We start from the raw sequence: 25312 nt of genomic DNA on the forward strand, positions 1-25312 counted from the left end.
TCATTTATAAAGATATTGAACAACAATGGGACAGAACCCTGTGGCACCCCACTTGCCACTTTCCCCCCAGGATGTTGAGGAACCACTAGTGAGCACTCTTTGGATTTGGTCAGTGTCCCAGGACACCGCCTACTTTTTCTAGATGCCCTATCAGCTTCCCTATGCCACTTTGCTTTCTGCCTAAACCCCACACTTCTTAACTGCTCTGTGGCTGCCCCTCCTGTCCTACATCTCTCCCTTTTCCCCAACCCCTCCACGAACCCTTCAGCTTCCTCTTTCTCAGACCATTGGCTGTTATAACTATTTTCAGCTTCCTTGCCACTGGAATTCCTGTCTCATATCTTCCCTATGTCCCAGAACATTTCCCAACCATCAACCTGCCACTGTATGAGATTTTGATCCCAGCCAAACTGGTGTTTTCCCTCCCTCTCAGAAGCTGGACTACAGTTTACTTCCCTCAACAACTGAGCTTCCTTTGCTGCCACGCCAGCTTCGCTAAGCAGTATTAGATGCTTGGCTGCCACAAGCTCAATATATAAATTGGACCAAACAGCTAACTAGAGAGGGTTTAGTGTGGAAAAGACACTGTCAAGGCAAGGGGGAGAAGAATGTCTGCCATTTTCCACTTCTGTTGGGGCCAGTGTAGAGAAATGGGCACAATCTGACATAATTCACTGAAACCAATGAACTTAAAGCTTGCCTGGGTCTGTGTTGATTGTGACATATCAGTTAGCAGAATTTGATCTACTACAATTAACCCATTTTGTAGTGCAGAGATAACTTTGTGAGACACACGGCTGTGCTTCAGCAGTTGGGCACCATTACTTTATCATGTTCACCAATGAGAAATTCACAGGTCACACCAGATGGAAGCATGACTTTCCATTTCTCACCTTGGAGGTCTCAATATATTGGCTAATATTCATGAGATGATTCCGGGTCAGAAATCTATTTTTGTCCTTGCTAGAAAGGCTTCTGTAATTCGTTCTTTCAGGCATGCACAGCTAGTCTTCCAGAGCTTCAAGCTCATGGATTTTACAGATGAGGGTGCTGAAAAAAGCACCAATTAAAATTATTTTAGAACTCTCGCCAACATTTCTGAAATAGGTCTTAGGTTTTTTGGGTGTTTTTAATGTGGCATGTGCAGAATGCATTACAGCAGACATTCGGGATATGCATTTGTTCAGATGTCCCAAATTCAAGACCTTCCTGCAATGCCGTAACTTGTGATCTGTAGAAATTTCGGTGAGAAAGGACTTAATATTTATAGAACAATATTTCTATAAACAGAGTCAAGGGCTGAGGACAAAAGGCATATGTAAGCCTGGAGAATGGCAGCAGTGCTTAAAACGGGCGTGTACCAAAATATGTGTGGGGAAGTCTATGTTCTGCAGACAAAGATTCACATTCCGGGACACGCCTGGAAATTCTCTCCAGACTGATCCAAGTGTGTGGAAGGCAACAAGACTTCCACAGCCCCTGTGTGTTTCTGTTTCCTCTCTGCTGGCACAAGAGGAAACAATCTCAGGCTTGCCAGGAACGGCATCTTTCAGCCACCTAATGCCTGGCTGAACAGGAACGTTTAAAAATTTCATCCTCAACATTAGTATTGAGAAAGACAGACACACCTCACCAGGGAGGGCATTCTGTAAACAGGGAAACACCACCAAGAAGGCCCTGCCGCAGGTCAAAGCCAACTGGGCAGCATTCGGTTGTTACCATGTTGGTTAGTAACACTGTTGTTTTGTAGCTTTCTAGGTGGTCTAGAACAAGATGTGTACAGAATTTCATCTCTCCAGGCCTTGTGGAAGTACCTCAGCCACTTAAAAGTCTTCAGTTTTGAAGGACAGATGCCCTCTGGGTGGGTCAGATATTTCGAGTGCTCAATGAGCCTTATGTCAGATCATCCGGGTTCCATATCACTCTCCACCCCCCCTTTTTAGTGTTTGTTTCAGTAATCGCTGTGAGATTCCTGCTGCGATTTCAGGGACCCCCCTGGAGATTCCTGTGCAGACAGCTGTTTGCACTTAAGATCATATGGCGGTTGTGCTTTACTGCTCGTGATTCTTATCATGCAGAACAGATGCTGTAAAGTCTCATCACAGTATTGTACATGAAAATGAAGATCTCTGTCATACTGAGGCAGAGGGGAGGGGATTCCCTTCCTTGCAACTATCCAAACACACAGGGAGAGGGCAAAATGCAGGAAGCCAAGATGCAGCCCAACCGAACATGCATGTGCACTACAGCACAATGCTAAGCTGACTTCAGATTCTCAAAGCTTTATTGGCATATGCAAAAGATTCCAGTAGGATTCAATACAAAAAAAATTCCTGCATGTAACACTTAAGTTGGTGTTGTATAGGAAGGCCTGTTGAGTTTGGTGGGGTTCTTCCCCTAGGAAGTATGCTTAGGACTCCAGCCTCCTGAAATTCCCAAGTTCATGTGCATGCAGACGATTGCAACCTTAACTAGTTTCACAAGCCTGGTTAGCACCTTGAGATACGCTGTAACTTATAAGTACAACAAAGTGCCTCATTCCATATCGGATACAGAATTTTGTGTGGGCATGCATTTGTTTATTTTTTTATCGGCAGCAGATTGATTTCATCATATAAAAGAAAAAGGATGTTTAAAAGCTTTTTGAGGAAGTTTCTTTTTAAAAAATAAATAAATCAGGGGTTCATTGTGGAAGAAAGTGTTGCTCCAGGGCAAGTTTAGAGAAGTGTTTTGATCCCTCTTTCCCAAGTCATAGGAAGTTCAGTGCAGCCTTCGGAAGGGTGAGTTTCCTGCAAACGAAAAGCCACTGGTCTTTTTTTGGTGCTGTCACTCCCTTTGTTCTTATATGTTTCAAACTGAAAATAAATGGCAGGGAAGCAGAAGTCGGCATACATTTTCAGAATCTCAGTCTGGACCAGGAGCTGCTGAAAATGGCAACTCTGTGCTTTTAAGCTTCCCTTCTGCAATGTCTAGTAGTAATTCTCTCCTGATGTCATAAGGGTATGCGTTTTCCTGCCTGTGCACCCATTGGCAGTGGCTGCTGCAGGCTGCTGTGTTTGCAATGCCGAGTGTCACACACCTGATATCACAGCACAGACCTATTAGAAGGGTGAGAGCTAGAGGCATGGCTGCTGTTTTCAGCAGGAGGCATGCAAGACTGGGTGCTAGGGATGCTTTAGCGCTGGGTTTCCTGCATCAGCAGCAAATTAGGTTAAGATGGCCTTTCCAAGATTCTGTGCATGCTGTGATCTAAGCACCAACAACTGGATGTTCTAGAGTAGACTGTTTAAGAGTGTTTTGTGATCCACAGTGTCAGAAGTTGGTTAGAAGTCCAGTAAGAGCAGCAAAAATAACATTCCATCTGTCCATCTCTAAGCAAAGATCGTCCAGCAGGGTTACCGAACCCACCCCATTCCAAAACCAGACCTGCTATTGGTTTTGTCTGCTCAATGTGCCGAATCCTGACACCCCTGACCGCCACTTGAGTATTAGACATATATACATTGCTCAAAAGGCCGTTAAGCTTGAAATGGCTACCAACCATTTTAGCCATGATGGGGATGAGCCCAAGGAGAATTCTAACACCAAATACTTTGCATCCTAGAGGGAGAGCAGACTGCAGTGATCCGGCAATTGTGAGGAGCGATTACTTCTGACGCTACCCTGTGTGGACTCATATTGGCTTTATTTGCTTTTTAAAAAACAACAACACCACCAAAGGTTTGTTATGTTTTAAGCCACCTGATGGATTTTTTAGAAGCAGAAACTGCCATGAACAAATTTTTTCCTGGGTCTCAACGGTGCTTATTTCTGAGTAGCACATGTACAGAAACGCACTGAAGGAACAAAAGTCCTAGCATCCCCAGGCTGGCAGAAACTTTGGAACGCCCTGCCCGTTTATGAAAACGGTGACCGATCCCATTTCTGAGGGGCTGCAACCAGCTTGGCTTGGACCAAGGCAGCAGCTTCAAACCTCCGAGGCGACCGAGCAGGGCAGGTGGGGACCTCGCCCCGCCAGTCTGCCAGGAGACGGGCAAGCGCGTCTCGCGCCCAGGCTGCGTGGCGACATGCGCGCGTGCTGCGCTGCGCCTGTCTCGGGTGCCATCGGCAAAAGCCCTAGAGGCGGGGGTGGGACGACCCTCGCCGAAAGTGGGGGGCGGGGCTTGGCTCCGGGGCCGGCCAATGGCAAGTGGCGCAGCGCTGGAAGCGCCACGTGCAATGGAAAGTCCTCTCTCTCTCCACTCTGCGAGTGCCTCCCGCGGGAGAGGCGGCGGCGGCGGCGGCGAGCGGGCTGTGTGCAGCCCCCTCCCCTTTGTATCCCATTCCAGCCGGCGGCCCGCCTGTCACTCAGAGGCGTCGCCGTCGTCACGGCCCTCCCCGCCCCCGCCCCCCCCCGCGGGCTCGGCTCTCCTCAGCTGGCAGCCGCCTCGAGAGCGGGAAGCGCCTCCTCCGCTCCGCCGGCCGCTCGCTGCGCGCCTTGCCCCGTCGCAGTGCATGGAGGGCACTCGTCCCGGGCCGGGCGCAGCGCGGAGACGGGGCCGGCTGGAGGAGGAGGAGGAGCGGCGCCTGCCCTCGCCCGCTGACAGAGCGCCCTTCTCGGGCCAGCAGGAGGCGGCGGCGGCAGGCAGGTAGGAGAAGGGGAGCGCGCCAGGCTGGGAGCGCGCGGCTTCCGCGGCAGCAGCCCCTCAGGCGACCCGAAGGAGCAACTTTCCGTCCTCGCTCTCCTCACCTCCTCCCGGCTTTGTGGGGCTGGCCGGGCGCTGGAGTCCCCGCGTGGCGCGCCGGGCGAGCCTCCGCAAATGGATTACCCGCCTCTCTATGCGATGCTGTCTTGCTTGGTGCCGCTCAGCTGCTGGCTCGCCGCGGGCAGGGGAGCCAGAGCCCAAGGTAGGAAGGAGCGCGCGGCGCCGGGAAGGGCGCGAGCAATCAAAGGAGCGGGGGGGGGGAGGGAAGCGGGTCAACCTGCCCGCCCCGCCTCGCGCGCCTTTGCATCTCTCGGGGTCCCGCTGCCTGCGGGCTTCCTGGGTGGGCATCTGGTGACTGGCCTCGGTTGGAAGGAAGAAGCAGGAGGCAGGGTCCGGGAGGCGCGCGCTCGGTCCGCGATCCAGCAGCGCTGCCCGCTGCCGGAGATCAAGGCTCGCTGAATTCAGGGCTTTCTGACCGGCAAAACGTGGAAGGAGCTCCACTGGGCGCCGGTGGTTCTTGCTGCCGCGTTAAACGGCGACCAGGAATGAATGCAAATGCGTCTTCTCGCCAGCCTGACCCAGTGGCCCGAGAGAGATGGAAATGCTGGTTTGGTTATCGCGCGGAAGTGCAGTTCGGCGTTTTGTTTTGTTTTTGGCCGGTCCTCTGTCGTCCATCTGATCAAGTACCAAAGTGTTGCACCAAATGCTGCGAAACACCGAGGTTTCACATTTCCAGGCACCCGTTGCCCTGTACCCTGCCCCCGACTGTACCTTAGAGGTGGGCCGGGGGCGGGGAGGGGGAATCCAAACAAAAACGACTCTTTGATGTTGACTTTTAGACATTCGAGATCTCTATCTGCTAATCCTGCTTAGGACAGGATAAGAAAGGCAGATTTTGGGAGCCATTTTCAGGTGCCTCTGATTTCCCCACTCCTGGCTTTTAAAGATTTTGTTTCTTAAAACAAAACAAAACCAACAACCCCCAAAACTCTAATAAAAACAATTTTTAAAAAAATGGAAGGGGAGATCCAGCATTTCCCATATTACCAGCGATATGTTTTCTTTTCAGGACAGGGAGAACTCCAATTAAAAACTCACAGTCCCCACCCCTGTTCCTTATTAAGTTGGGATGGAGCCCTGAAACAAATGGCAAGCCCTAAACACAGAATTAAACTTATCACTGTGTTTTGGCTCTATGAGTCAGGTTTTCCAAATTAGCTTTATACCTCCGATCCTAAGCATGTTTCCTCCAAAGGCAGGTTAATGGATTTCAGCTGGACTGATGACATTTGATGGGTAGGCTGAGAGTTCTTTCCATTTACCTTGCTGCCCAAGTATTTTTAAACAGGTTCCATTTTAAAACCTTTGCTGCATTTGAAGGGTGCAGAGATGGGCAGTCAGTAAGGCAAAACAGTTTGCAGGAATAGGAGTGCATCACTTCAAAGATTCTTGTTTTTTTAAGATGGCAGTGCTGTTCACCTCCATAGTGCATTTTTTTAAAAGCTTCATTTTGACAATTGATGCAGTAGCTAAAACAGTGCTGTTTAAGCTCTGTTGAGGAATTGGAATACAGAGCTAACACATGGGATTCTTTTGCAAGCCTTGCCAAAGTATGTTACAATGCTGACACACTTTTTTTTTTTTAAGTTCAGCGGGATTCTCTACTTTAGAGGAACAGTGTGACATGGAAACTGCACAATGAATACTTTGGATGCTTGGTGTTAGCTGGGCATGCAAGAAGCATAAGGGCGTGTCAGTGTGAATTTCTTCTGCTGTGTTGAACATGCCCAGTTGACGCTTTGTGAGCTACAGTTTATGAGGGGGAAATCATAAAGGTTTTGCAGGTGGAGGAAGAAGAGCAATAGCTTCTCACTTAACAGAACTGCCCCTCTCCAGAAATATCAATGTTTGCAGCCATCATTCTTTTGGCTTACTCTGAAACAAAAGTGTGAAGGTTTGTAGTTAAATTTAAGAACCACTCTTAAAAAAAACTGGGTGAAGGATGGATCTAGGTAAAAAGTAAAGTGTCTCTACAACCTTTGCAGGCCAACACAATTATGTAGTAGCCCACCCAGATATGTAGCCCTCAGCAAATGTGTCTATTCTGTTTGTGTTCCGCAGTTCCACATGAGCACGGGGAGGGGGAGAGTGCATAAAGCACTTATGAGGAACAGACCTGAATTTCCTGAGATTCTCAGCTTTAATTTATAAAACAAGTTTCTTATAGGGGAGTGTAGTCAAACTTTGAGTAGACACACTGAAATTAACGGACGTGACAAACGTTGGCCCCTGAATTTCAGGGGGGCTACTCTTGAGTCAAACTTCGTTGGCTACAGCCCCTTTGTGTGTGTGTGTTATTTCTAACTCTTTGGATTGGTGAAAACAGACTTGTAAGTTTAGATTTTAAAAAAGTGTGGCTCCTGGAACTTGTGTCTGGTGTGGTGGTGGAACTGGGTAGGAGAAGACTTCAGTGCCCTGCATAGTTCCTTGATCCACCCACATGGTTAGCAAAACCAGCATAAGTTATGCAAAACACTTGAAATTGCAGAATAAATTTAAAACAATGAAATGGGTTTTGCAAATGTGTCTTATGTGCATTAATTTATTCGGGTGCCAGAATTCGTCTGTTTTGGTTGTATAATTTTTATGTATACATTTGTCCAGACTTCATACAGCTCTGCCTTTGTGTTGTTACTGGATGCCTTGTGTGATAGTTCCTTCAGGTGGCTCACTTGGAAAGTAGTGTGACTTGCCATGGGCCAATGAATGGCTAACTGCAGGACTAAGCCCCGTGAGGCTGGAGCCGCAGGTGTGCATATCTTGAGAGGAGCAAAGGCTTTTCAAACACACGCTTACGAAAAAGGGGTTTCCCCGCCCCGCTCTGCTTTGAATGTATTGAAGTATGTCTATCTGTATTTATTTCCACTAGAGCTGCTCCTGTCTGGAAAGCTAAGTGAATATGGTGTGATTGTGCCCTTCAGTGCAGATTGCCAGGGACGGTTCCTCTCGCACGTGGTGTCTGGCTCGGTGGCAGCAAGGAGGGGCAAAGCCACCCACCCTCCCGCTCCTCCACCTCACCCAGGCCGGCGCAGGGTTGCCCGCAGCACCTCCTTTCTGAACCAAGGCGTGCCTGGGAATCGCTTGTACTACTTCAATGTTACTGTTTTTGGAAAGGAGCTGCATCTTCGCCTGAAGCCCAACCGGCGGCTGGTGTCACCTGGCGCATTGACTGAGTGGCAAGAGGACTTCCGGGAAGTCTTTCGGGAACCGCTGCAACAGGACTGTGCTTTTACAGGAGGAGTCTCGGGCATGCCAGGTGCCGCAGTGGCCATCAGTAATTGTGATGGACTGGTAAGCAAAAGCGGATTGAGTCTTCTTCCTCTTCTTCTTGTCCACAGAAGAGATGAATCCCTTTATCCTGTTTTCCCAGCCGTAGGACTGTCTTTGCCTTGTTACTTAAGCCCCTCTGAGCCTTGCAAATAATTTTTTTGCTATGAGCGTGTATTCTGGAATTCACCTTATATTTGTTACGGATATTGGGGGATAAAGTTGCCAACTTCAGATTTCAAAAATTTCTGTTTCCTGTTTGAAGATCTGGCAGATCAGGGTAGGGGAATACCAGCAGGTAAGTGGGTGTGAAGGAAATTCCCATTGTTCTGCTGACATCACAGTCCTTTTCCTTTTGATCTTCAGCAGCCCTGCTTTTCAGCAGCACCTGTGCTGGCAGGATGCAAAGTAAGAACACAATTCAGTTTCTCATTCAACAGTGGGTGAAATAGAGCACAATGGAGCTATCTCACTAGTCTTGTGCCTTAGTGGGGCTCAGGGGAAATGCTGCTTTTCACAAAAGAGCTTTACTCAAGAACTGTTGTTCATTTTATCAGACTTCTGGCTCTTACGCAGCACAAAATATTTGCTGCTAGCCAGGCTGGACTTTATTTTTGGTTAAAAGGTAACTCTGCCAACTAGAGTGTCTTGCAGAATGGATAGGATAGGTTCACCTGCAACTATTGGTCTTGATAGATAAATCTCAGGGAAGCACATGCTGCCAGCTTTAGGTTATTCCTGTGAGCATCAGCCTAGCTGCTGTTTTAAAGAGAATGGTAGCCTGGATGAACCACTGCCGGATCAGTTGAGGCACCTGCAGGCAATGATGACTTCAGGGATTCTGAGTTGATTTTCAAACTTTGGAAAATGCTTCCAAGTCACCTGCAGAATCCTAAATATTTAAGTCTGGCAAGTTTTCAAAGACCTGCTTGGTCTCATGGCTCGTGGGACCTTCATTCAACCGCTAACCCTGGGTACCATATCACAAACAGTTCTTGAATCTACTCTCAGTTTCCAGCTTAGTTTGCCATGGGGCAGGGGCTGCTGCTGTTGGGAGTAAAACAAGCTTCCTCAACTTCGGCCATCCAGATGTTTTTGGCCTACAACTCCCATGATCCCTAGCTAGCAGGACCAGTGGTCAGGGATGCTGGGAATTGTAGTCTCAAAAAACATCTGGAGGGCCGAGGTTGAGGAAGCCTGGAGTAAAACAACTCTAAAGTTCACTTGCACTCTCAGAGCTAGTTTCAAATGTATTCTGGAGCTTTGTAAATGCATCACACAAGTGCAGAATTCTATATTTGGTACATAATTCAGCATCCTGAAAGTTTCAGCTTTTACGTTAAACAAAGTTTTTTTTAGAGAATATATTCAAGTGTTTAATGGTCTGTTGCCATCTATGCCATTTTCTTCTGTACTGAAACACACACACACACAGAGTGAATATTAGGGTTCTGAAGGCTTGCCCTGTCCCCTTCCTGGGCTACTACTATCAGGTCCACCCAGTGCCTGTACACTGAGTGTCACAGATGAGACCAGTAGGCGTACAGCCCATGAAGCCCTAGTTTGAAGTGTCTGTATACCGCAAAATTGGCAGGTCTCTGTGCAATTTTGATGCTGAACAAACAGATGCAGGGTTGGTCGAGTCAGTGCCATCCTAACATTGCACGTTTGACTGAACATCTGTGGAGGTCTTAAAGTGTACCAAGCGCACTGTGCAATGTACCAAGTCCTGTGGTTTTAGTAACAATATCCTATGTTAATTGAAATCTTTGTCAATAGCAAACCTATTTATGCACATTTCCAAATATATGAGAATTTTGAAGGTATTTATTTGTTAGCTGCTTCTTCGTCATCACTGATTTCAAGTTAGACTGTATGGCCTTATGTGCCATACTTACTGGCAATTCAAAGGAGTGGGTACAGAGGCTCAGTTTTGCATGCCAAATACCATCTTGGATTTGAATTGGAAATTGATATATATATATATTTTTGTTGCCCCGCTTCTTGTAGTAAGGCTCTTCCCTGTAGGTCCTCTCTACAGCCCAGTACTCCTTACATTTAACCATTTATTGTTATTATTTTTGTTTTCAGAGAAGGGGGGAAATGAGACATCCCCCCTCAATATTCTGCTAGTCCCAATATGAGTTTTGTTGCATCAGAATATAACGAGCAATACAGATAAAGTGGAGTATTAAGGTTATTCCTATGTGTACTAAGTGTTAGGCTATACTTAGGGATCTGATAATATTGCCCCTCCGAAAGCTGAGATGGCATAGTTGAATAGCTCGGTGATCGAAATGCCTGTCCAAGCTAGCTATGGGAGAATTGATGAAGTTATATCCCAATGCATGGGTCAGTTTACAATGAAGAGGGTCGTGAGTTCTGGTATATACAGGTGGTGACCATTTTGCGTGGGGTTCCGTTCCTGGCCTCAGTGCATGTCAGCAGACCACACATAAATGTGCCCTGCCCTCCTTATACCCCACCCCGTTCTGCCCCCCCAGTTACACCCCCATTCTGCCCTCTTGTCAGTCCAAAAGGACCCAAATGCCAGCAGTCATGCACAAAAAAATAGTTGCCCCCAGTGTAATATTTCTGCAGGTCATTTCTGTTTCTGCAGAATAATTCCAAGAATTAAGAACAAATTCCAAGGCCTTGAAGTTGGCACATCTTTACCACAGCCCTGCCCCTTGTTTATCACACTGCAGTAGCCAAGTGTTTTAGTTACAGTTTTCACCCACACAAGAGGGCAGAAGACAAGACAAGTTGAAGGTAAGACTGGAGCAAGAGAAACTGACGTTGGCGGACTCATCCATGCCTAGCAAGGATCTAGATACAGACCTGGTCTGCTGTGGACTTTCCTAAACCTGCCAATTAGTTTTACTCACCCTGGGCCTGCAGGGGCATGGTGTGTTTAATAAGTAAAAATACAGAGCAGTGTCTCTTTGAAGATAAAAGATCAGGTGAAAAACCAACAATAATTGCAGGATATGTAGGAATGAACACCTCCAGATGCTTTTAGCCCCTTACATCAGAATGCTTTTGTCCTTCTCAACTGTGTAATTATGAACATGGGATCCGATTTTCCAAAGTGGTTTAGGAAATTAGAAGTTCTAATTACCATGGAGTTGAAAAGCTAAGTCTTGTACAATTTTGCAAACAGCACTACAGCTGTAGCTCATATGCCCCTCAGCCAGCTGCTTGTCATTTTCTAGGCAAGTGAGTAAGCAAACTAAGGAGATGCCCAGGAGTCTTCATCTGGCCAGAGCCCTAAATTTCCCTTGCGGCCCCTATATTTCATTTCAGTGTCCAGATGTCTGCTGAGTTCTCTCCCCCCTGCCCCATGATTTGCAGAAAGGAAAGATGGTGATTTCCTATAGCCTAAGCAAGTGGTATTTGTGGGGACGGCGTGGGGAATAGCATTCTTGTTAAATGTTTAGAATTGTAGCCATATTTTAAAGGGGGAACCAAGTCAGACAATTGAGCTCAGTACAAGAATTCTCCAGGGTTTGACTTCCCCATTTGTACCTTGAGATGCCTGTGACTGACATTAAACAGGCTCCCACATTCTATATATTTTGTCAGATGCAGGAAAAGGTTTTTTTGTTTTGTTTTCCCAGACGTTTCCAGAAGGAGGAGTTTATTTGTGGGGAGTAACTGATATCCTTTGAGAACTGTTTTACCTGTTTTTACTTGCTTAAAACTTTTTTGTTTTGTTTTTTGTATACCTCTGTGGTGGTATTACGAAGCTTAGAGTTCATAAATATTTCTGATAAATAACAATGTTGTATCTAGACTAACTGGAGGGAGTGTAGTGACGTTTAAAGTGGGGGAAGCATAACTTGTGAGCAGTAATAACATGCATTAACTGAATCGGGTACATTAACTAAATCAAGTGATTTCAGCCCCAGGTTCTTAATCACCACACTACTCTAGCAATTTCATCCAGGAAGGTTTGATTGCTCTCCCATCTGCTGGTGGGAGTGAAGCTCATCAGTCCCTCACCATTGGGACATAGAAATGTATTCTGAGGAACTCACTTATTGGGCTGTAGCCAATTTGTGAGGGAGGCGGGTGGCGCTGTGGTCTAAACCACTGAGCCTCTTGGGCTTGCCGATCAGAAGGTCGGTGGTTCGAATCCCCACGACAGGGTGAGCTCCCATTGCTCGGTCCCTGCTCCTGGCAACCTAGCAGTTCGAAAGCACGCCAAAAAGTGCAAGTAGATAAATAGGTACCGCTCTGGCAGGAAGGTAAACAGTGTGCTGCTCTGGTTTCGCCAGAAGCGGCTTAGTCATGCTGGCCACATGACCTGGAAAAACTGTCTGTGGAGAAACATTGGCTCCTCGGCCTGTAAAGCGAGATGAGCGCCGCAACCCCAGAGTTGTTCGTGACTGGACTTAACTGTCAGGGGTGCTTTACCTTTTTTTTAGCCAATTTGTGGCCAGCTTTGCCTTATGTCAGCATGTAGGGCTGGTGCTGAGGGAACTATTGCCAGTTCCCAATATGCCAGCCAGCCAGATTTAAGGTTTTTCTGTTAAGCATATAAAGCCCTAAAAAACTGGGGACCAGGATATCCCTATGTATCTACCTGTCCACTGTAGTTGTCTATGGGGACTGTCTTTGCTGTGCCACTTATACCAGAGATTCATTCTGTAGTGATTTGGACTAGGCCCTTCACTGAAGTGCCCCCTGATTGGTGGATCATGCTGCCCACTGCAGTTAGACAGGCTCCAACATTGTATGCATTATGTCTGATGCTGAAAACTTTTATTTTTACAGGCTTTCCCAGATGGGTGGATTTATTTGCAGGCAGAGTTTGCTGCCGTTTGATAATTTTTGTTGCAAACTGCTATGGTATTTTTTTTTTGCAGTGCTTAATATAAATTATCTCTCTCTGCCTGAAATTACCTCTCTTCTTGGCTGGTGCCCTTCCAGATCTTTTTAAATCTTAGTGAAATATTAGTTGCAGCGGACTGTTCTTTTGCAGCTGAGATTCCTTGCCTTATGATCTCCAAGTAGCAGTTTTTATCAGTTTTCTCGTATTTCACTGTCAGCATTTCCTGTCCTGTTTGGCGTGTCGTCCTCTTTACCTCCCCTCCTATTGATTTATTGAGGAAACACTAGAGAGGGCAGTAATTTTATCCATGGCACAATGTGTAATGTCTGTGCCAAACTGTCTGACTTTTCATTAAACGACTGGCATGGTTCCAGCTTGGTGGATTCCACTGTCCTGTATCGAAACAGACTATCAATGGAGGTTTGAAACACCCCCGTCCACCCATTCAGTTATTTCATTCCATAAAACCTCTCCGTTTTGTTTGGATAAGTTTATTTTAACGTTTTCCAAATGAAGCAGCCGTGTGTGCTGCCTCTTTCTGTTACAAAATTGATTTCATTCTGGCAATGCCTGTCCTGTTGAGCGTCTCAGATAGCTGCTTCAAATTATACGAATCACTGAGTTGTATTCCCAAAGTATCCTCAGTCACAGCAACTTTTCTGTGTCACATATTGGCTTAAAAAAACTGCTAAATGAGAGCCGTGTTGTTCAAATGAGAAAGATTGAAAGAACTGCTTCAATACGCAGTAACAGCAGCAAGAATATTAATGGCCCAAAAATGGAAACAAAGAGGAGTTACCGACCCTTGAAGAGTGGAGAATGAAACTTACGGACTATGCAGAACTGGACAAATTGACTGGGAAGATCAGATATCAACGGGATCACAAGTTCATCGAGGACTGGGGAAAGTTTACAGATTATCTGAAAAGCATATGTGACGAACAAACAACGCTAGTGGGATTTAAAGAGGCTTTGTGAAGTTAAAGGTGTATTGTAAAAAAGAAATAGAACTGTAAGGATAATATTAAATGGCAATATCAAATATAGAGAATGTGTAACAATGGAAAATATGGATGATTGGCGGAGAAGCTGGTGGAAGTCCAAAAAGCTGAAATTTGTGAAAATTGTTTTGAGATGGCGAATTTGTAAAAGGAAAATTTAATAGAAATTATTTTTTTTTAAAAAAGAGAGAGAAAGATGAAAGAACGGGGCTCTCAAGTGATAGTATCTACAGTATTTGAAGGACTAAACCTCTTGTTCCCTAGGCATGGACAAGGGAAATGTTGGTTTCTAAGACTACAAACATAAAGGCTTTGATTTATTTCCTTCCCTAAGGATAGGAGGGGGGAACAAAAGAAAAAGATTGCAGTATTGACTTTTTAATGGCCCACATGCAATGTATATTAGAAGGGCAAGTGAAAAGTGAGCTCAGACAGCCTGGAGAGCATCACAGGCTGCACTGGTCCTTGTTGTCACCTTCTATTTTGGGATTGCGTCCAAAACACACTGGCAATTGAGAACCTCCAGAAACAGACATAATCACTTCAGTGGCATAATAGTTGGCCGTGTGGAAGGTTGCGCTCTGAGATCCACTGGAATAGTGCAAGTGCTTGTGAGGAGAGCACTTTTCAGATTGCACATGGCTTCATCGGCACCTCTAAAGAGATTGCTGATCCTAAGTGAATGCATGCTTTGCTTCTGGTGTTGGTTCCATTGTAGATGGTGTTGGCACAGAAGAGGGCTTTTGATTCCCACCCCACCCCCTTGTGCTAGAGATAGGCAAAGTCTCCTCAGCTTCATTTAGAAATGATCTGGCAATTTATGATCAGCATTGGCAAACACTTGGATCTTTTTTTTTTAAACCCCCCACAAATTATACATGCACAACTTTTTTCCTGATCTATGCATGCTCTCTCAGTGTTGGTGGGGAATGGCAAAACATTGCCTAGGCAAAGGCTGGGATTTTAAAATCCACCAGGCTGCTATATACTGGTGACTTTCCCCCTCTGCATGATTGGTTATTGTAGGTCACCTGCACCAGCAGACCAAACTGGAAGGCACATGCCAATATTTTTACATTGATTGCCTTGTTAGGTTAACTTTTAAATCGGTTCATTGGTCTGCTGTTCATGATGCAAGGGTTTTGTTTTGTGTTTTTCAAATAGTCAGACTTAGAGCTTAATTTATTTATTTATTTATTTTTTGGTAACAGCCAATTTGGCTTTTGTGAGAGATTGCATGTGTGTGCCTGCACTTGTGGTGCATGCATTATTATTTTTTCCTAACAAGGAAATTCCAAGCCAAACTGATTGCTCAAATCACAAATTAGGAGACAGGGTATTATTATTTTTAACTGCATACTCAAAGTAGAACTCTTTGTTTCAGAAATCAACAAATGCTGGGGATGCTTCTGAATTTCTCATCCAAATATCCTCCGGAATTTTCTGAGTCACCCAGTCTTGCTTCTAAGGAAAAACCAGCACACTTGGAATTCCCACTTTTTCCTTGAATGAATGAATGAATGAATGTGTATTTTGAACACGGTAGGGTGCTTGTGCAGTATGTGGCAGCTTTTAGTTCCTTGAGTTTCTTTTTGTTCCCCTTGCAATACTTAACTGATGCACAGTGCTTTTTATCAGTCTTTATGTGATGGTATGTGTAATTGCTCCAAGATTCTTTTTGTGTGGTGTTTTTATCATTGCTCAGAAGTTCATTGATGTACCAGTGGAAAACCACACAATAATATTTTTTTCAGACAATCATACGATTTCTTGTTTTGCAATGTTTCATCAAAGTATATGTGCACTGTGGTGACAGGGGACTGTGCAAACAAGGTGAAGCAAGTGAAATTCCAGAATTGGTTTTAGGTGTTCTCTTAGCTACACTGAAATTCAGGTGGAAGGAAAGAGGAGGGACAGAATTGGGGAAATCTTCTCCTCCCTAACCAACTTTAGTGACAGCCCTTAAATTCAGAGGAAAGTAGACCATGGAGGCACAAAAACGGGCACATGAGCATGAATGTTCATAATTTATGAGCAGAAAACTATTTTCTGGGGCAAAGGGAACTTGTATTCAAAACTGGATATTTTTGAACTCTGGTAGCATTGTTACTGAGTGCATGGAGTGTCCTGCAATCCTGATCACTGCATCTTCTTAACACTTCTAACCTCTGATGAAAGCCTCTGAAATGGCAATTTATCATTTGATCATCTAGTCTCATGGGCAAGTATCTAGGAAGGCTATGATTCTACGTCATGGATGCTTTAGTTGAGATTCCTGTGTTGCAGAGGGTGGGAGTAGATGACTCTTGGTATCCCTTCCCACTTTATGATTCTATTGTTTTTGTTCCAACCTGTATTTATCGCAGTCAGCATTCTTTTGTTTTCCACCATAGTTTGTTTTCTGCCAAATACTACCTTGTTTATCTAGCTGCACATAAGTTGCATAAGTTATGTGGCTATTTACATTTCCTATATAACATTTAGTGTAAAGAAAACAGCAAAACAGTGTAAAACAACAACTACTATAATTATATTATGTAGCATTTGCAGACCAAAAAACAACAGCAGCTACATAAATGAATACAGATTTTATTCACTGGACTGGTTTTCAATCCTGACCAGAGAGAAATGTGTGAACTGCAACAATCTCTGCTTACTTTTCCGTTTTTGTTGGAATTCTGACATCCCTGGTCACGGGAGGATGGAAATAAGAGCTGGGAGGGGACCATGGCTTGGTGCCAGAATGCATGTTTTGTATACAAAAGATCCTGAGTTCAATCCCTAGTATTTCCAGGTGGAGTTGAGAAAGATTCCTGTCTGAGACCCAGACAGTGTAGAGACGAACCATTAGTCTTAGTCTATATGGCAACTTCCTACGTACCTAACTTGCTGAATTCCTGGTGTTGGATCGAGCTTGGAGAAACACTCTGAAGGAATACTGTTGAGTCTCCCGGCCTCGTTTCTGCTTGTTTTCATTTGTGCACAAGCTGGCAAAACATGCAAATAAAGCTAGCGTTCTTTAAAATGGGCACACTTACAAAATGTTAAGTGCCCAACTTCCCTGGCAGGAATTGAATGGGCTGCTCTGAGGTCTTTTTGCTTTTTTAGAATACTCTCATTGTAAGTGAAAAGTGCACACCAGTCATTATTCCATTTACAGTGTAATGGGAACTAGCTGGAGTTTGATTAATGGATGGGGATAGGAGGTTGCAGTTAACTTCCCCACGGCCCTTTACAAACATTGCTGTGTCTGCAGCTGGTACAGATGTTGCTTAATAACTGTCATACAGTTCAGTATGTGTGGCTGTTTTAACTCAATCCTATTCGCTCTTGGGATGTGCCAAAATGGGACTCTGGTTTTCAGGAACGCTTTCTGCAATAGGGAGTGACAATGAAGGGCGTAGAAATGTTCACCAATTTTGCAAGACTCCCCTATCAGGAATGGAAGGACAGTGGCAGGTGGAAAAGCATTGGCCTCATTTCCTTGTTCGGTTTCCTAGCCCTGTGACATCTCACATGCCACGTGAGTCCTGATCGGTTGGAATTGGTTAAGAAGGAAATGTCCCACGATTTGCTGCTGCTGTGGTGTCAAAGAGGGAGAATGCAATGTGATGGAGGAGGCTGGGGAATATTTCCATAATATGAAACATACCGAAGCTGCTGAAAGATCATTCAATGAACACATAGGAAAAGCAGTGATATGTACATTGTACATTGTCTTTTGTTGGCCCTGGGTGTGCCAATACTTGAAATAAATTGTTGGTTCCTGGGGAGGGTCAGGGCCAGCATTTGTGTGTGTGTGTGTGTGTGTGTGTGTGTGTGTATGGATAGGAATGCTTACCGCAAAAGCTGTTTCCACCTAAAGTTGACCTGCCCACATTCTGATGTTTCCTTGGCAGGGCCACACTGACCTGTGATTCAGTATGTACTTATCTAGAGCTGGATCCAATTTGAAAATGAATGCCAGCATTAAAATTAAGTTCTGCTTAGTTGTTGGGGTGGATTAATGAGGCATACAGTGCAAAAGTTATGTAAAGTAGGGTAGTAATGGAAGCTGTCTAAGATGCAAACTTCAGGAAGTAGAGTTTCCTTCCCTTATGCCTATGGACTAATAAAGACACTTGTAATAGAGTGGGTGAAACCGGGGGGGGGGGGGCAGGGCGGATTATCAAGCATGTAATCCGAAATAACAAAGACCAACTGTGCTTAATTTTTGGTCGTACTGGGTGGAATTCAATGTGGTGCTAAGGAGGTTGTTCCTACAGTGCAAGCATTTCTTCTCCCTCCACACATTGTTCTGGGGGGGGGGGTCGTTCTCACAAGCCCCTAGAGTGGATTTTTTTTGAGGGGTGCACAAGGGGGGAAAGCCCTGTTGTGTTAGCAAGGGAGCCCTCATGCTGGCTTCTGCTAGCAGAACAGGGTAGTTGAATACAGCTCAGTGTATTCAAAATAAGACCTACCCTGTCTTGAATGAGTGGGGGAAGATATTTACTTCCATCTGCTGGCCATGCAGATGCTGGATATTTGGTAAGCCAGAGAATAAGGTATGGTTGCCCTGGGCGCAATATTGCTAGGGGCACAAAATTTCAACATCTGGTGCTTCCTCAATTCAGCTGCATGCTTCCGTCACTGGGGTCCATTGAAAACGGCTCTCCATGCGAACCAGGAAGTGACCTCTCCATACAACAGAACAACTCTTCTTTGCTTATCTCTGCGGCTGCGATCTCCTGGGTGACGTGGACGTTATTAGGCAGTTGAATGCACATGTGTACCTCCCTCCTACCCACTTTGCGCAGCCCCAGGCACTAGCAACCCATGCTAGGCCACTGCCCCCACCCCCTGACCTTTTATATGGAGACCCATCAGACATGCAGTTCTGCACCACATGCTGCTTCTGAACATTTAGACTGTCTTTGTGTGTACAGTGGTACCTCGGGTTACATATGCTTCAGGTTACATACGCTTCAGGTTACAGACTCCGCTAACCCAGAAATAGTACCTCAGGTTAAGAACTTTGCTTCAGGATGAGAACAGAAATTGTGCAGCGGCGGCAGGAGGCCCCATTAGCTAAAGTGGTGCTTCAGGTTAATAACAGTTTCAGGTTAAGAACGGACCTCCAGAACGAATTAAGTACGTAACCAGAAGTACCACTATACACAGAACGCTTCAGGGTTTTTATCTTACTGTGTAACGTTGAGAAAACCCGCGTCAGCCTAGAGGCTGGAGTCCAGTCATATGCTCATCACCTCCAAGCCAACTAAAATGTTTGAGACCCAACTTTACCAAGATAGCTGGCAGGGAGGTGCTGAGGTTGGCAGGGTCTACTGAAGCATTGCCTACTAGCCTCCCGTGCTGGGGGCTGCCAGGAGCTTCTGCCAAGCCAGTCTCTCTTTGGCTTGGGGCTGGCTCCCAACTCCAGAGCTGCTTAGCTGATGAGATTCCAGCGGAGAAACGTGCTTGGCTGAAAAGGCTGGTGCCAGGCCCATTGGGAGAAGAGAAAATAAGGGGGATTAGGCTCCTGTATGGGATCATTTTGGGACATTTCGTAGCCATGTCTGCACCTTTAGCCCTCCTCCGAAAAGGAGGGAGAAATAAGACAATAGAACAACTTTTAACACCCCCCCCCCAATTTGCTGTTGTTGCTTGTCTTCTGAACAAGCTCTGTTATGTTGACAGTGTGGTGACTTCTTAGGCTTTCTCCCTTTGCCATTGACATATGCAGTAGAAGAAGCTATAGACCAGGGTTTCCCAAACTTGGGTCGCCAGCTATTTTTGGACTACAATTCCCATCATCCCAGACCACTGGTCCTGCTAGCTAGGGATGATGGGCGTTGTAGTCCAACAGCAGCTGGAGACCGAAGTTTGGGACACTTCACTATAGACACTATAGACCTTGTGATGTGGGAGTAGGCCTCATTGAACTGTGTGATGCTTGTTCCTGAGAAGGCTGCGCAGGCAATCACACTGTTAGTGCATTGTCCTGTTTGTTTTAAAATTGCTTTTTTTCTGCCACAACAGCAAAAAAAGAACCTGTGATATACAATTAAAAATGCTAGAACTAAAAACAAACTAACTGAAATGAACATTTGACTAATAAGATAATTGAAAGCACATCAGAATTTCACTATATCTAGTTAAAAATGCTTACCCCCACCCCTTTTTAAAAAAGAACTACTGCAAGATGTGTCATTTAAATATGATTTTTGGGAGCCTAATGACATAGGAAGAGCCGCTGCTGGTGCAGACCAAAGGCCCATCTAGTCCAGCATCCTATTGTCACAGTGAAGAAACTCACAAGCAGAACTGGAGTTCAATAACAATTCTCACTCCTTGCGATTCCCATAAACTAATGTAGAAGCAGGTTGCCTATTCCAGTAGTGGAGGTAAAATAGACTAGAGGCCAATGATTGTCAGTGAATTTTGCCAATCCTCTTTTAAAGCCATGCATGTTCATAGCTCTGCACTGAATTTTCTTTCCTGGACAGCATAGCAAAAAGTGTACACAAGCCCATGACGTCAACACTCCCTTTCATTCTTGCAGATACATAATTTTTAAAAGATTTACATGTAGTTTTGTTTCTCAGGGTGGCTTGAACAGTGGGGTCAGTGTGAGCCCTTTCCCTGGAAGTAATTATTATTCCTAGCCCGGGAGAGGGGAGTGCAAATGAGGCAGGTCTTCACAAGAACACTTTGGTGATTGCAAAGGTTAGAGGTTGTGTGTGTGTGTTGTTTTCTAAAAGTATGATTCTAGGTTCAGGACCAACATTGCGTTGGTCCACTCATTAGCAGAGGCCCTGTGCCACCTGCAGTTCGGTGACCTTAATCTGTTCAAAGGCAGCGTTATAACATGGAAAAATAGATTGCCCAGTAGGGAGCAGATCATTAGAATCAATTGTCTAGACTGTTTTTTCAGTCATCCCAGGAAGCTGACAAGTGTGTAACATGCAACCTGCACTCTGCGTTCCATGTAAAGGTCATAAGAAAGGGTTGCTTGATCCTTTCTTGCAGAAATGCAAAGGAGCAGGCAATGTCGAGGCAACAAATCATATGCACACTTACTTGGGCTTAAATCCCATTGAGATTAGTAAGGAACTTAGGTACGTCCATGTAAGCACGTGTAGGATCAAACTGCACCAGGTTCCAGAAAGTGTTCAACCAGATAAGGACACTGCTCGCTATCCTTATGCACTTTTACTTAGAAGTCATTTGTACCGGGACGCGGGTGGCGCTGTGGGTTAAACCACAGAGCCTAGGACTTGCCGATCAGAAGGTCGGCGGTTTGAATCCCCGCGACGGGGTGAGCTCCCGTTGCTCGGTCCCTGCTCCTGCCAACCTAGCAGTTGGAAAGCACCTCAAAGTGCAAGTAGATAAATAGGTACCGCTCCAGCGGGAAGGTAAACGGCATTTCCGTGCGCTGCTCTGGTTCGCCATTAGTCATGCTGGCCACATGACCCAGAGGCTGTACGCCAGCTCCCTTGGTCAATAAAGCGAGATGAGCACCGCAATCCCAGAGTTGGTCACAACTGGACCTAATGGTCTGGGGTCCCTTTACCTTTACCTTTTACATTTGTACTAGTCAATGGAGACAGTGTCCAGATGTAGTAAGGAAAACCCAGAAAGAGCCATGTTGAGGCCAAGGCCCATCTGGTCCATCATTCTGTTCTCACAGTGGCCAACCAGCTGCCTCTGGAAAGTCTACAAATAGGGCATGAGGGTAATGGCAACTCTCCCTATTTGTGATACTCAGCAGCCAGTGTTAAGGGGTGTGCTGCCTTGGACAGTGGAGGTGGAACATACCCACCATGGTTAGTAGCCATTGATAGTCTTATCTGATTTGTCTATTCCTCTTTTGTGGCCATCTTGTGAAAGCACCTTCTGTAGTTTAAGCATGTGATGTGAAGTACTGCTTTCTTTTGTCTCCTGAATCTTCCCGCATTCATGGATGTCCTGTGGAGGTCCTAAAAGAGATCAAGGGAGATCTGGTCTCTCTCTCCCCCTCCACTCTAGGGTGCACTCCTTTTTGATTTGCAAACAGTGAAGGGAGGGGGAGATCTAGGGTTGCCATATTTTGAAGAGCAAAAATGAGGATGCTAGGATGACTCTTATTTTAAATACCCCTGCTATATGTAGGCTATAGAAGCTTTGATATATTGTTGAGAGGGGTCTGGCAGGAGAAGAGAAGAGGAAAGTAAGTCTTCAACCACCAGTTGTGCCTATGTCTCATCCAGAAAGTATAGCCAGAGATATTTTGGCAAGTTTAAAAAATCCACCCAGACAGAAATTTCACCCCTGAAAAAGAGGACGTGTCCTGGAAAAAGAGGAGACATGGCAACCCTGGGGAGCTATTCCTTGTTCCCACTTACTGCAGTTTGGAGCTCTAGTGCTGCTTTGGATGGGTAAACTCTTGAAAGGCGGGGACGTTTTGGAGGTGGTAGTAGGTGATAGGCCTATATTGAGCTCTCTTCATTGAGGCTAGCACAGTATAGAAACCATTTTGCACACGTTTATAACTGTAAAAAATAGAAGAAGGGAAACTGATGGTCATATAAGGTATTCTGAGCTCACCCTACGTTTATGGTACCAATATTCCTTCTTGTGTGTATAGTCTAGACTGACTTTTGCCAACCTGTTACCGTGCTGGCTTGGGCTGGTGCAAGCTGCAGCCAAAACATCTGGAAGGTGGCAGATGGGTGAAAGCTAGTTTAATATAATTACATTCCACCTGTACTACATAAACCTCCACTGCCCAGCTGTTTACCCCAGGCAAAGCTCGCTGAGCATTTAATATTCATGTAAGTGATTTTACAGTGCATTCCTATGAACTGCTGCCTGCTTGACGTGCAAAATTAGTTTATTGCTGCACAGTCAATGTGAGAGCACTGCAGCGACTCTTCCAACTCTCTGGCAGTGCAGGCAAATCACCCATTGTTCTCAGGCCTTATTTCCCAGTGTGGACAGCCTGGCATGTATTGGCAGCTCTGTGGCAACAAATTAACTCAGGACTAGAGGCCACCAAATATGGTAACATGGCCGGTGTTAGTTTCGAATTCCCAAAGCGTTTGTTGGCTTAATAGGGACAAAAATGTTTCTTGAAAAAATAGTCTGGATTGTTGCAGAGCTTCAAAGGATACCGCTGATGTGTATTACAAAAGAGCTTTTTCATAGCCAACAGATGAAGAAAAAAGTGGGTGGTGATTAGGGAAAGTCAGTGACCGCTAGGTCAATATTAACATCCTTGCCAAAATCTTGTCAGTCTGCAGTGTGTGATTTGATTTCCTTTTGATTGTCCAAAGCCTTAATCAGGTGGAGTTTCAGAATGAAACTGATGGGCAGCCTCAATGCAGATTTACTGGAAGCGCAAGACTTATTTCAGAGTAAAGACATCTGGTATCGCAAGGATTTCGTGCCGCAACTCCTTGGGCTGGGGGTATTCACCATTGTGATGTTCCGCAATTCTAAGGCAGATTCTTCCTGAAGCATTCAAAATGTAGCATGTGAACTAAAATCAGAACAGTGATTAACCAAAACCAGGGAGGCATTTGAAAATGGAGGGATTGACATGGGCTCTCTGAAAAGTTGCACGTTAAGAAGACTAGTTGGAAAGAGTATAGAGGATCCAGCAAAATTTGTAATGGCACAAATGAGGAAAGTTCACACAATCACCAGGAGTTATTAATAGCACCAGAAAGACTGTTGTTATTAATGTCACTCTAGAGTGCATAATAGCACCTTTGATGGCACATATTGGTGTCTTGAAACGATGTTTATGTTACCAGCTACTCCCCACATGCCATTTCTACTATTCTGGATATTTGCTTGCATTTACAGACCCCAACAGAAATTCTCTGCTGTCTTGGCTTGTCATTTGTTGTCTTTTCGTCTCTAATGGAAATATGCACAAATGCCCAGTGCTATAGTGTTTAATACAGCAAGAAAAATCACAACACTGCTACTCCTTTATCAGCAAGAGAAACTATTTGTGGTGTCCAACCTTGCAAATAGTATAAATTGCATGATCACTCAAGTCCTGCATTTTCGCTCCAGAGGTTGGGAGGTTCCAGGATATGTCAGTAGTACTGCTGAATACATAGGGGCCAAACATGCCTTTCAAACTGACATCACCAATACACACTTCCTTATTTTTCTTTTGCCATTTTCTTCCATGGCTCTCCAGGCAGGCCTGATTCGTACAGACAGCGGCGAGTTCTTTATTGAGCCCTTGGAGCGAGGACAGTGGGAGAAAGAAAAGAATGGGAGAGCTCATGTGGTCTACCGTAGGTCTACTGTCAAACAGAGAGCAGAAGCATACAAGGACCATCATAATGAAGGTAAGTCTTCCTGTTGAGATGGATGCACATTTCCAGCATCATGTTCCTCGCTCCCACACATCCATTTCCAGATAGATTTGACATGGAGACACTATCTGCTTCCGTAACAGTTCCAGGACAGAAAAAACATTATGCCTGAAGAGGGCCTCTTGCCAAGGTGGTGTTTGAAGTGTTGTCCATTCCCTCCCCCCACTTCTCCACAGGAAGCAGAGCTGGAATCCTGCTTGCTTTCAAATAAAAACCTAGTGCTCATTAGCTTGATTTTATCCCTTACTGGGAAAACACACATTCTCTCTTTCTTATATGGAGACTCTGTTTCTCCCTCTTAAACCTTCCAGATGCTTTGGTAGAACCAGAAAGGCAACCACTAACTCTTATGTTCATATTATCTGCTCTTTGCTTTGCATATTTTCTGTTTTTGTGGGTTGTGAATCGTATCTCATATACAGTGGAACCTCGGTTTTTGAACGTAATCCATTCCGGAAGTCCGGTTGACTTAGGAAACATTTGAAAACCAAGGATCAAAGGGCGGTCTGCAAATTTACAGAGAAAATTGAGAAAAATACAGTAGTAGCTCAGTGGAAGCCGTTCCATTAAAAACGGAAGCATTTACTTCAGGGTTTCTGGCGTTCGGCTTCCAAAATGTTTGGCAGCTGAGATGTTCGAAAGCCAATGTTTGACTGTACTGCTGTCTTTCCTGCTGTTGAATTTTTTTTATATATGATTATAGTCTTGTTTATTTATTGAGGATTTCTATTTTTAACTTTTTTATTGTATGCTATTTTTGTATTGGGGGGATGAATCAATCAATCAATCAATCAATCTACATGCTTACATATAGAAAGCAAAAAGGCATTGCTGCTTCTCCTTTTAAGAGCTTCAGAGCCTGGCATCTTTGAGCAGATACAGTTTTCCCCAGGACTGACACACTGTGATGGGAGAAGCTTCCTTCCTTCCTGGAGGACAAAGAGAAACACAGATTGCCTCTGTCAGTCACCAAGAAGTTGTTGCACATACACAAAAGAGATTTATTTGTGTGTGTGACAAAAATGCTCCAGAATTCTGCAACCATAAAATCCCAACATATGCAACTCGTATTCTTAAGCACTCCCTCTGGGTGGAGAGAGGTCTAGG

At 45.1% G+C, this 25312-nt stretch overlaps 1 protein-coding gene across 5 annotated transcripts in view; it reads left to right on the top strand.

The window, feature by feature from the left end:
- Nucleotides 1-4240: 4240 nt before the first annotated feature.
- Nucleotides 4241-25312, top strand: part of ADAMTS14 (ADAM metallopeptidase with thrombospondin type 1 motif 14) — a 71830-nt gene continuing 50758 nt past the window's right edge. For 3 of the 5 annotated variants that reach the window (XR_014548140.1, XM_083614068.1, XM_083614066.1), the window contains exons 1-3: nt 4414-4887; nt 7615-8036; nt 24025-24178. Coding sequence is in view for 4 of the 5 variants with exons in the window: in XM_083614068.1 (XP_083470194.1) it covers nt 4800-4887; nt 7615-8036; nt 24025-24178 (664 nt within the window). In the remaining variant the exon portion in view is untranslated. Of the gene's footprint in view, nt 4888-7614; nt 8037-24024; nt 24179-25312 lie in introns of all 5 variants that reach the window. The other 2 variants (XM_083614067.1, XM_083614065.1) reach the window with 2 other exon arrangements.

The sequence above is a fragment of the Podarcis filfolensis genome (assembly GCF_964270895.1).
Source record: "Podarcis filfolensis genome assembly, chromosome: 5".
Taxonomy (NCBI): Eukaryota; Metazoa; Chordata; class Lepidosauria; order Squamata; family Lacertidae; genus Podarcis; species Podarcis filfolensis.